Raw genomic sequence first — 12,463 nt, 5'->3', positions numbered from 1 at the left:
AATTATGAATACATTGTGGAAGTAATTGGTGGGAACTACACTGTGATGAGTTTCTGAAAAACACATATATTTCTCCTATTTAAAGTTGACATAATCTGTCATGTATATCATGGTCTAACTGTTGTTAGTGTTGTTATTCTTCCATTCAGGGCACCAAGAGATCACAGGTTTAACAGGCAAATGCCACACACATTAGCAAACACATGTATCACATTCCAGTCTTTTATTTTCAGACATTCAGGCTCATCCTTTTACTTTTGCCTTACTGTACCAACTAACTGTGCAATGCTTACCCATCTCCAGGTGTCATCCTCACGTTATTCATTTCATTTTGGTCTGCTTTGCTCGATATTTTGTGGATTATGCTCCTTACCAATGAGATTCAAGACTTAATGGCCTGTAACCTTTTATTTTAGGTGGGCATATTAGTCCACAAGTACTCCATTCCACTGCTCTCCTTCCTTTAAGACAACCACAGACATCTTCTGCATACCCCAGATTCCTTCCAGCAGTTGTGCCACTCATTTCCTACATCCAACTAACTTGCTGAAAAGAACTTTTAACCACTAGTACATGATGTGCCCCACCATTACCTCAGTCGCACTACATATCTGTGTTCTCTATTTGAGGTTTCCAGTATCCATCCAAAACTTCCTAGGACAGGGTTTATCATTGCCTGTCAGTCATGATGTATCACTAAAAGAGCTGATTCTTCATAAATAGACATGGTGGATCTATTGTTATTGTGAGGTCTGCCAGTTCTGGCAAATGGTGGAAGGTAACAGTCTCAAGAGCAAAGGTATTAGGGGAGGAGACATGATCAAATACTGTAAGTGGGCTAAATGTTCAGTCTGGGAGATTAAAAACACTAAATGCCAAAGTTGTTATACACAATGCAGTCAAAATTTAAGGAGCAATGATTAGAGACCAAGAAGCCTAAACTGATGATAAATCTTGTAAATCTTGATAAGAATATGTAATCTTGAAACCACCATGCACAGTAATGAGTTTTATACCTCTATCACGTTGATATCATATTCTGCATATGTCTACTCATCTGTGCTTAGCAACCTTAAATAAAACTGTCCACAAATAGTCAGAATGGCCTTCAAAAAAATGGGATTGCAGAAACCCATTTTTGATGTGAAGCCCCTTAAAACATAAAAAGAAGACTTGTGAAGTGAATGGAAAAAAAGTAACAAATGACCTGTAGCAAAAAAAGCATAGTAATGTATTAGAAAAACTGAGAACTCAAAAAAAAAAAATGATGAGCTAACTTAAATGATAACACTTGAAACTTCTTTAATGCTAATTGTTTAAATGAGGCTAAAGGCCCAGGTTTTCTCCATATTCTCAATCTAATATTGTAACTGTGGTAATTGATCACTTTGTTTTGAAACTATTCTTTACAGTAGATGAATATGTTTATGTATATTTGATTTGGATTAAAACAAGTTAATTTAATGGAACTATTTCTCAGTTATATTAATGGCATAAATTCCAGTAGAGGTAGTATGTGATGATGCAGGTTCGCTCCGTGCTCCCATCTTACGTTCGGGGAGCCCTGAACCCCGTTACCGATGAGCACGGCAGTGAGGCACAACAAGGGGATGGTGCAAAAGTGCAAAGTGCTTTTATTTAAAACCAACAACAAAAAGAAACAGTGTTCAAATAAGTCTTCATTAAATAAATAATCCTTAAAAACAGAAGTGAAGTGGAGATTAAAATCCAATAGAAAAAAGACAATCCTTTAAAACGAGGTTAAAACAATGCTGGAAGCAGTCCTTTAAAATAAAGCTGGTGTCTTCTTTTATCTGGTGGCCCCCCTGCTTCTCCCATCAGGCTTCTCAACAGGGGAGTCGCCCTTCCTGCAGCTGACCTTACTATTGTCCGGTTGCCTTCCTTTTCCTGGATCCATACGGCTACCTTACCGGACCGAGACTTGAGTTCCTCATTGGCCAGGTTGCTCACACTGAGGCTCACCTTCCCAGGACTCCACAACTCACGCAGTCTTCTCGGCCTTACGTTGCCAGCCATCTTTCATCCCCGGACACTCCAGAACAAGCACTTAGGTGAGAAACACCCACACCACAAATCATCCCGGGAGCCGCTTCAACCACACAACCACCACGCCCCCTCGCTAAGCCGCGACTGCAGTGATTATTTATTTAAAACTGGCCTTCCTGATGGGAGCTGTGGACCCGCAATACCACATAGTAAACTTGTGAATTACACAGATAACACTACAGATGAAGGAATGGCAAATACTGAGGAGGCAGCAACAACAATTCAAAAAAATGTGATGATCTTCAGAACTGGGAAAACAGTTAAAAATGCAGTTTAATATGGAAAAGTGCAAAGTACTACACATATTCAGCTGGAACATCAATTGTAAATATTGTATGATGCAAGTAGTTATCACATTAGGCAGACTCGTAATGAGAGACAAGCGAAGGTCAGAATGAAATAGATCAGATCAGCAAACAAAACATGAGGGCAAATCAAAAGAGAAGTCGGTAACAGAAGGAAACTGAAAACCAAAATGAAACTGTCTTGGAGAAAAACATATTCTCGCCTCAAAGCCGTCTCAGTTCAATGAAGTGAGCCCCTTAGTCAAGGCAAGCCTCATATTTATTAAAATTCTTATCACTAAAGGACCATGCTTTGTACATGTTTCATTACTATTTGACTCCTAAGACACAATTCCCTCAACTCGTTGGTTTGTTTTTTCCACCAATATTTCCTTATGATCATTAGGCATAATTACTTTTAATCCATCTCTCGCCACTATTATGTTGACTCAAAGGCCACATTTGCCACCTGACCCAGGAAGTGACCATTACCTAATCACCTTTCCATCCATCCTTTAGCCAGCCCACCGTAGGGTGTACACACATACCCACACACCAAGCACACACTAGGGACAATTTTTAGGATCGGCAATGCACCTCACCTGAATGTCTTTGGACTGTGGGAGGAAACCGGAGTGTCCGGTGGAAACCCACGCAGACATGGGGAGAACATGCAAACCCCACGCAGGGAGGACCCGGGAAGCGAACCCGGGTCTCCTAACTGCGAGGCAGCAGTGCTACTCACCGCCCTCACGTTTCTATATTCTTTTCATTTTCTAAATTCTGAAATGAATTTTCAGATTTTATCCACCGAGAGATGATACTACGTGCAGAGCAACTGTATACATAGAAGAACTTCTGTATTTGTTATTAAGTGCTGTTCGTGGTCACTTTTTACATAAACAAAAGACAGTAGTGGTAAAATAAAAATTAAACTAATTTAATTTGAATCTGGTGGTTTTGTTCTTTGCTTTTATTTCAATTTCAGATAATCCCAACTATGAAAGATGCTATATAAAATAAAAATATGTGAATCATTGGTGACTTATTGATGTACCATGAAGCTGAGCCTAATGCCGATTATGTTGCCTCACTTAACTATACAAGCCATGCATTTGAAAATGATCAATTCTGGAACTGGATGAGCTGTTTTCTGTTCTGTCTTTTGTGTTTACCCTTTATGTTGGACATTTTCTATTTGGATTTTTAGTCACACACTCACACTCTGCCTTGTGATGAAAAAGGAACTAAGTGGTGCTGTCAGGTTTATGCTGCTCAACTGCACTGCCCGACTCTGCCTTAAAGGGGATCTCCGTGTCTACTCAACCCCCAAGCTGCAGCTTCTCAGATGAGGAAATCACACCGTTAAGCTCAGCAGATAGAGCATGCCATTAGTACTGTGCAGATTGTGAGGCATGATGAATAAAAAAACAGGAAGATGCTCAGACATGATGGATACAAAGGTGCAGCCAAAAGTAATACAAAAGAAAAAATTAGAATCCAGGAACAGACAACTGAATGTTAAAAACAAATTGATCTGAGTGATTTCTTGTCTTTTCCTCATGATATAGATAAACTTTTTTTTAAATTTTCAAATGAGGATGTCCATTATCCAGTACGTGGTGTGCCTGACATGTGTACGTACATCTTTATTCAGGTCAACTCCAATACACTGTTATAAGAAACGGTGCTTAATAGGACAAATTAATAAGAAGCTTTTTTTTCATAATTTGGAAAATTTAGTCATACCTGTTGAGTAAAACCATGCAGCTTGTCTTGTGGCAATCATGTGTAAGATGACAAACGGGACAGAATATCCAACAAATATTAAAAGGCTTGAACTTCAAGTGACACTCTACTTCTAAAACAGCTTTTACATTGATGACAGATTTTTGGAAAGTTCACACAGGAAAATAAAATGAAGTAGTGGGCAAAACAGTGGGAAATACAACACCTCAACACAGTCACATATTTGGACAGCAATGTGGAATAAAACAATGGCATGTTTTCATGCTAACATGATCCATAAGCTCTTAGGCAAAGAACTGAAAGAAAACTGTTGGCAGATCGACGAGATCTGCAGATCAAGCCAGCCTGTCAAAAAGTGAATTATAGCGTTTAACCTAATGCCTGCTCCTTTTGGAATATTAATGGAATAAAAAGTTAGGGAAGGATCCTGGTATAGAGAACCAACATGGAGTCACATATAATAATAATAATAATACATTTTATTTATATAGCACCTTTCCCATGCCAATCTGAAAGATCTTTTATATTTTGGATGCATGACATTTTAGAGATACAATAATATAGTCTGGCTTTAAATGTTTATGGGGTCATTATGGTGAAGTGTACGGGGTACAGTGAAATTACTACTTGCATGTGCTAATCAACATGCAACTCGTCTCCAATATGGGTGAATATAATTATTTTATTTTAAAATATCTGTCTTCCTTATCTGAAATATCTCAGAACTCATTATTTTTATGCATTAAAATAACACATAATTGTACAACCTCTCTATAATCTGTTAATTAACATTGCTATATAAAGGAATAGACATGATAAGGATTACAACTGGAGGAGAATCTAGCATCTCCTTATCTTCTGTCTTGTTGGCAGCTTTATTCACTAACCACATTCTCTAGCTACGCAGTATCAGTGCAGGTAGTACTTGCTATTTCTGCATACGAGACAGAAGAGCTGAGCTGACCAGCAAACACATACTAAACCCCTGTTTGTAGTTTAACAGTAAGGCCAGCAAGTAGCACAACTCCTATAAGCCCCAGAGCTATTATGACACATAGTTTTTTGTTACACTGCTTCAGTCATCTTGTAAATGTTCATTCATGAACGCGCATCAAACCCCATCTGGTGCCAGCCTGAAACAACCGTATATGGAGCATGTTAATTAACCTCACTCATATGCAGTCACGATGCTGCAGACCTTCATCGGCTGGTACTGCAGCCACATGACACATCCAGTAGTGCGAGACAGAAGTTCTCGTCTATAGATTATAGGTACACAAAGAACATTAATTTGGTGGCCTAAGAGCAGGTGTCAGCAACAAGCACAAATATGTTGAATGGTCCCATGTTACTGCTGCTGTAAAAACCGTGAGCTTCAGTCACACCATGCTTGGAAAAAAAAAAAGGTCTGATATCTGCCAATGAAACAGATTGCTGGTCACTGGCAGAGTGTGCATGTAATGGAAGTAGGAAAAGAAACATATCCATGCCCTCTGATTTCAATCTGTGAAGGGCATCTGTAATAGGACATGCCTTTTTATGCAGCATTGTGCCAGAGCTGCCCTGATGATTGTCAGCCTTATATATATAATAGAATGTATAGTAACTGCTTATGGTTAACAAAAGCAGCTTCCTGCTCACTAGGTGCCTTGATTGCAATATTTGTGCCTTAGAGTGCTCTGATTACATTAGGAAAACAGGCACTGCTGAAAATTGCCTTTTTATGTTGGTAACAATATGTTAGTCATATTTACAGTATGTACAAAAACTGGATGTAGCACTTTGTCGGTCAGTTAAATGCTCCCAGCAGTGGGCATGACATAATGAAGCTTGGCTGAGATTTTCCTGACCTGTCGAGCAGTAACCTAAGAAGTGACAAGAGGATGTCCAAACTGACGAAAAAAAACAAAAAAGTTCTTCAGTGCAAATATGCAGCATTGGTCCTCTTAAAATGAAACAAAAATACAGTCTGTGCATCATATTCATTACATTTGAGCTTTAATATGTTTTTCACGTCAACACGTTATAATAACAGTTCAGTGATATGAAGTATGCAATGCAAGTCGTCATTTATCTGGCTTGGTTGTATTTCTATACTTGATCAAGGGTGTCAAAATTTACGAGTTTCTCTAAATGTTACGTACACATGGGTCAGAGCTGCTATAAATATATGTATGTTCTCATTTCAAGTTTTCTTTTATAAATCTCAATATTTATGTGGGAAGTTGCATATGTACATTTCAAACCCCTTTTTGTGAATACACAAGCATTATAAATGAGGCCCCAGGAGTACATGACATACGATGCTACCATTGTGACAATACTGAGGTCAGCGCCATGCACTTCCTTCTTATCTGGGATTGTTATTATGAACTGTAACTTTGACGTGTCTGATTTCTGTTATGAATATACCTCAAACCCCACCAAAGTCTTTCGACCTTTGACACCAATTTAGGTTTCTATTTTGAGCTTCATGCTTGGATGTTCTGTCTTTTTGGCAGTGGACTTTGGTTCGGCTTCTTGACTGATGCCTCATCTTTTGCTCCCTTTTTTTCTTCAACTGCCTCTTGTGTCTCGTATGCAGAACCTCTTTATCCTCTTCGAACTTGCTGTTGACCCTGTGTGACTAAAGTCTGTGCTTAGAAAAAACCTGAAAGCTCTACTTCAAATCTCTATCACATCCATCCATCCATCCTTCCATCCTCTTCCGCTTATCCAAGGTCGGGTCATGGGGGCAACAGCTTGAGCAGAGATACCCAGACTTCCCTCTCCCCAGCCAATTCTTCTAGCTCTTCCGGGAGAATCCCAAGGTATTCCCAAGCCAGCCGGGAGACATAGTCCCTCCAGCGTGTCCTGGGTCTTCCCTGGGGCCTCCTCCCGGTTGGATGTGCCCGGAACACCTCACCAGGGAGGCGTCCAGGAGGCATCCTGATCAGATGCCCGAGCCACCTCATCTGACTCCTCTCGATGCGGAGGAGCAGCGGCTCTACTCTGAGCCCCTCCCGGATGACTGAGCATCTTACCCTATCTTTAAGGGCAAGCCCAAACACCCTGCGGAGGAACTCATTTCAGCCGCTTGTATTAGCGATCTCGTTCTTTCGGATACTACCCATAGCTCATGACCATAGGTGAGGGTAGTAACGTAGATCGACTGGTAAATTGAGAGCTTTGCCTTACAGCTCAGCTCCTTTTTCACCACGACAGACCGAGGCAGAAAAAGAAAAGCAGCATGGTGAGAGTTTTTACTGAAAATAATTAATTTTTTTACTATATTCTATGTTAAAGTTTTGTTCTGTTTCTAAAAACAGAGTTAAAACAATCACGCTCATTACTAATAGCAGGTCATTAAAGTTACTAAGCAAATCAAAAGGCCGGCATTGGCTGAGACTCCACCCTTGGCTCCTCCCATCACAATGCTTACTTTGCATTCCACCTACAGTATTTATTGTGTCAGCTGTGCAGTCATCACATAACAGACCCACTAAGACATAAAGAAGGGAGCACACCCTTCCAAAGTCTTCTACAAATATCAGCTTTGATTAAGACTTCTTTAAAATACTTTTTCCCCAATTTTCCCTTATTTAGAATATTATTTTGGATGTTTGGGCTGTCTTATGGAATGCTTCTGAAAGCTTAAATTTAGACTGCCTTTGCATTTTTTTTACCTTCTGTAGATTTCTGAAAAACTTTTCTATAAAGGACAATAAAAAAGATTATTTTTTTATTCACTTCTGTTTGCTATGAGTCATCTTCCTGGATGTGTCTACTTAAATCAGTGATTTTCATAAATCTTATATAGCCAGCCAGGAGCAATGAAATACTGTCTCATGCTTCACTCATGAGGCTTGTCTTCTGCAATGTTAAAGCCATCACTACCAATCAGCTGGCTCCTGACATCCTTTTGGCTCATTAACATGGGATGCGTGTCATGGTCTCTTCTTATTCAGTTTCCAATAGCTAACGACATTGATCTTTTTGAGCACATTTGCCTGAGCAGTCCTGTTAAAATGATCAATTTCAAATTTGACATTGGTTTGAACCCTTCTGTATTCTGAATTCGGTTTTTCCAATTTTCAACAACACTCAATAGCCTTTAAATAAATCATAAGAACAAAGGCTTTTAATTAAGTTCAGCAAGCAACAATTCCTCATTAACACTTTGTGCATTTTTTCCCAAAAAACTTATTTTACTGATAAAAGGAATTATTGTTAAAAATAAATGTAGTCTATATAATGTATGAAATATAGCACTTTACTAAATAATCTGAATTTTAAGACACGATTTGCATCATAAAACTATTTTGGATTTTTAAAGACATACTGGAGTAAAACTACTGTATCACCATTTGCATAGGAATGCCTGTAAGGAAAGAAAAGTTCCCTGATTTCTTTGTTCACTTTGCTCATGTGAGAAAGAGGAAAGATGGGCAAACCGTCATTTTCTAACCCAATTTTAACTGTGACGACATTAATCCTTCAAAAACGGTCCTCTTTCAGGTTCTTGGCCATCATATTGCAAATTCTAACAGCTATGTATGCACCTCTTAATTGTTATCTGACATTACTTTCACTTTGGGTGACTAGTGATAATAAGATTCTCAGGAGTGGTGATCTTAATGTTTTACATCTTTGTAATTATTGAAACTTTTTTTTTTTACGCAACTCGACATATTATCAGATTTAGTCAACACTCATCTGAGTACATAGGAACAATTTACATTTGATAGGAGCTTGAATACGCGTGTTAAACACATTTTCAAAGTGGCAGAATTCGATTTCCGTTTACTTATTTTTTGACATAATACCCTCATGCCGTTTAAAAGATAAAAAGCAAATCATAAAGAAAAAAAATATATCTTAATGCATCACCAGCTTCTGCTCTCCACAACTTCTTGAAAAAATTAGTCAGTTTCTAATGAAACTTTGATGATACACATAAAGTAAGCAGATATAATTTAAGGTTCAATATCATTAACTCTGAAGGCATTCCTTGAGTAAAGCAAGGACGTGAATCACTCTACTGTGGTATAAGGAAGAATGGCCTAAAAAGCATGGCTGGCGCCATGGCTCACTAATGACTGAAATGGACAGAGTAATCCTTCACATGCAGCTTTTAAAATATACGGATGAAGCCTGGCGTTGCTGATTAATTGGTAAAGCAATATCTGTAGACTAAAAATTAACCTGCCCTTTTGTCTCATGCCAGATGTAAAAACTGATTATAGGGAAAAAATGTAAAATAATCAATAAAAGCATCTAATGATAAATATCAGAAAGCAGCATTTACTGGTCTAGACAATCGCAAAAGTCAACATTTTTCAATGTGCTTCAAGTACAGATTTAAAACAAAATCTAAAACTTGTATCTTTCCTTTCTTTTGCCTCTTTGCAGGACACTTGAAGATGACCTGAAGCTTAGCAGTGATGAAGATGACGGTGCAATGGTATGCTTTTCATTGGTCTTTTTATTCAGTATGTGTTTAACTGCCTCTTGTCAGTTCAATTGACACACCTCTTTGAGATGAAAGCAAAGACCCCCAAAAAAAGGGGGTTGGAATGTGTCAAGTTGATACAGAGATTGACCTGTCAAGAAATCAAATCTGAGGCCTGAAACCTGTGAGGAATCAGTACTAACTACTCTGCGCTGCAATGTTACATTTATTTATTTGGCTGACACTTTTATCCAAAGCACCTTACAATGTTTATGATACAATTGGTTACATTGCTGTTGTTTTTCCAGTTGGAGACCAGGCAGATCAAGTGTCTTACCCATGGTCACACAGTGTCAGTAGCGGGATTTGACCCCATAGCCTCAGGGTTTGAAGTCCAAAACCTTGACCACTACACGACACTGCCTGCCTTTTAGCATCGCTAAATAAAGGATTTCGTCATAGGAAATTTTAAATTCCTTTTTTCCTCAAACGAAATCAAAGACACTATCACAGATTAATAGTAAAACAACTTTCTCTGGGGTTTCCTCCATTTAAGCCGAGCATGAACAAATTTGTACTTTGTACTGCATTAGTCATTTTTGTCTGCTGCCCTCTTTCACTCAGCACACAGTCGGCTGTGCCTTTTGACATATTTGGCACATTCAAGGTCCTGCTCTGCCAAATGACTGTTGTAGATTGGCCAGAAATGTCATTGTGAGATACAAGAGTACAATATCTCAAATCCCTTCAGTGGTGCACGTGCCGCCAGCTCACAAAACAAATCAAAGAGCTACGAAAATGACTCCATTGACTTCCTTCAGAACTAGAACCTTTGCTCAGTTGTTTAAGTGGCTCAGCAGTTTTTAATCTCAAGAGCTGCCAACATCCTGTGCCTCTGAAAAATGTTTTATGCGCCGAGTAAATCCATGTCAAGGTTGCCAACTTTGACTAAATTAGCTCTTTGTACTCCCCAGACACCTACAACTATAATTTAATCCTGCCAGACATGCACTCGCTTCCCTGAAACGTTTTCTCACTCTGTGCCCATTCATTCTTCTAACAGTTCAAGTTACAATGCAGTCAAAAACTGACATTTTGCCCTGTTCCCATTCTTTATTAACACTAGAATGATTAAGCCCAACCAATTTAAAGAAGTAATTCATTTTGTGTCTCAGTTACAGGGAATTAAAATTAAAAAAAACCAAAAGCTAACACTAATTGCACAACAGATTATACCCCAATCCTTCCAATTGGACATTTTCAGATTAATTAAATCAAATGAAATACTTTTTTTCTTTTAAGATTTGTATGACAGAATGTCTCTTAACAATTAGAATAAATATTTGGTGCAAGAGAGTACCAAATAAATTAACTCCGTGTCGTAGCAGTTTCAATCTCTTGTGTGTCACCTTGCACTTGGCGTTTCCATCTTAACTCTGCGTATGTGAGGGTTTTCACTTCGGTGTACAGTTTACTCCTAATTAACAGGTCCACAGTGAATGAGGTTGGGCCCTACAATGGACTCGTATCCAATCTAGTTCAGTCATATCTAGAAAAGCTAACCCTTTTTTTTTGTTTTTAAAGTTTCTCGTAACAAACCTGTGATAAACAAAATGGAATCACTCTTCTTAATGTTGAAATAAGTGAGGTGACCAGTTTTATGATCATTACACCTACTTTGCTGCCTATTCGTTACATTGAGACTGTCACGAGCAACACGCACACCTTGTAACTGCAACGAGACCCTCAAGTTAAGAACCCCCAACTTTAGTGCTTCTTTGAAGTGTGAAGTCTCACACCCGTTACCAAAGTCCACAAGGTCTGCAAAATTAGTACAGACGTGTGCATACGATATGTGGATTGTTACAGTACTAGCAGTCAATCTTCATATACCACGATTTTCCACTTCTGAACTAAACCTTTGGCATTGGTCTATATTCCTGTTTAATTTTCTGCCTCCCTCTTTTCAAAATGGAAAGACTAGAATTTGTCCAAATTCTCCTGCCCTGTAACAGTGTGCAAAACCACCACTCTTGAGTCACAGCTACACTGCTATGCAAGATGAACTAGAATTATTTACAAATGACATTATCTGTAGATTTCTAAATTACATAAGGCAGCAATATTGTAACCTTACTTTTTTTACAATTTTAACGGATGCCGCCTTCACACAGTCTGTTTTCTCAAAGCTTCAAGCAGTAAAAGAAAGTGGTTCAATGAACTTTAACTGCCATTCAGATACACTTCCCATTATTTATTGGCAGTTACCTTGAGGGAGGGTATGAAGGCTTGCTGTCCAAGGAACATTCAATATTTTGCTCTATTATTTAAAGCATGGACGTTATTTCCATTGAAAGCCATTGAAGCTGGGGGTCTTTTCACACATCTGTAAACAGACATTCACGTCTTGCCAGGAATTCAACTTGTGCTGCGCTCGTTGAAAAAAATAAAACACTGCAACTAGGGACCAGGGCACACAATTCTAGAGCCGGGTGTGGCCCCATTTAACACTACCCCTGCCTGGCACAAAAGCCCTGGAGACATAAGGAGAACAAATGAACATGATAAAAATAATAAATGAACAATAAAACAGCGGAGAAGCCTTGGATTAAATTAAAAGGCTTTAGTTACCAGCAGGGAGACGTGAATCCCGTGGCGTAGCAAGGAAGGGAATGTAGAGACTGGAGCGACGGACGGCCTTATATAGGCAGGCAGCCAACAACGTGGGAGGCGTTGGGATGGGGGACCCAACGCCGCCTCACACGGTGGCCGAGCTGCAGGCAATGGACATATATATGTACGAAAGTAGGATTCAGTTAGTGTTTGGAACCTGCGTACCAAATTTCTTGAAGATGGGCCCATAAGTAACAAAGACCATTGAAAAGTTCAATATGGCGGCCGACAGTGGCATGAGAATGTGCAAACGTCACAC

At 39.0% G+C, this 12,463-nt stretch overlaps 1 protein-coding gene across 1 annotated transcript in view; it reads left to right on the top strand.

The window, feature by feature from the left end:
- The window catches only part of aff3 (AF4/FMR2 family, member 3), a 196,038-nt gene that overhangs the window by 25,875 nt on the left and 157,700 nt on the right, over positions 1–12,463 (top strand). The window contains exon 4 of the mRNA XM_039746235.1: positions 9,492–9,543. Coding sequence (XP_039602169.1) covers positions 9,492–9,543 — 52 coding nt within the window. The remainder of the gene's footprint in view (positions 1–9,491; positions 9,544–12,463) is intronic.

The sequence above is a fragment of the Polypterus senegalus genome, chromosome 2 (genome assembly GCF_016835505.1).
Source record: "Polypterus senegalus isolate Bchr_013 chromosome 2, ASM1683550v1, whole genome shotgun sequence".
NCBI classification, from domain to species: Eukaryota; Metazoa; Chordata; class Cladistia; order Polypteriformes; family Polypteridae; genus Polypterus; species Polypterus senegalus.
Note: the sequence above shows the minus strand (reverse complement) of the source record. Positions and strands in the feature narration are given on the sequence as shown.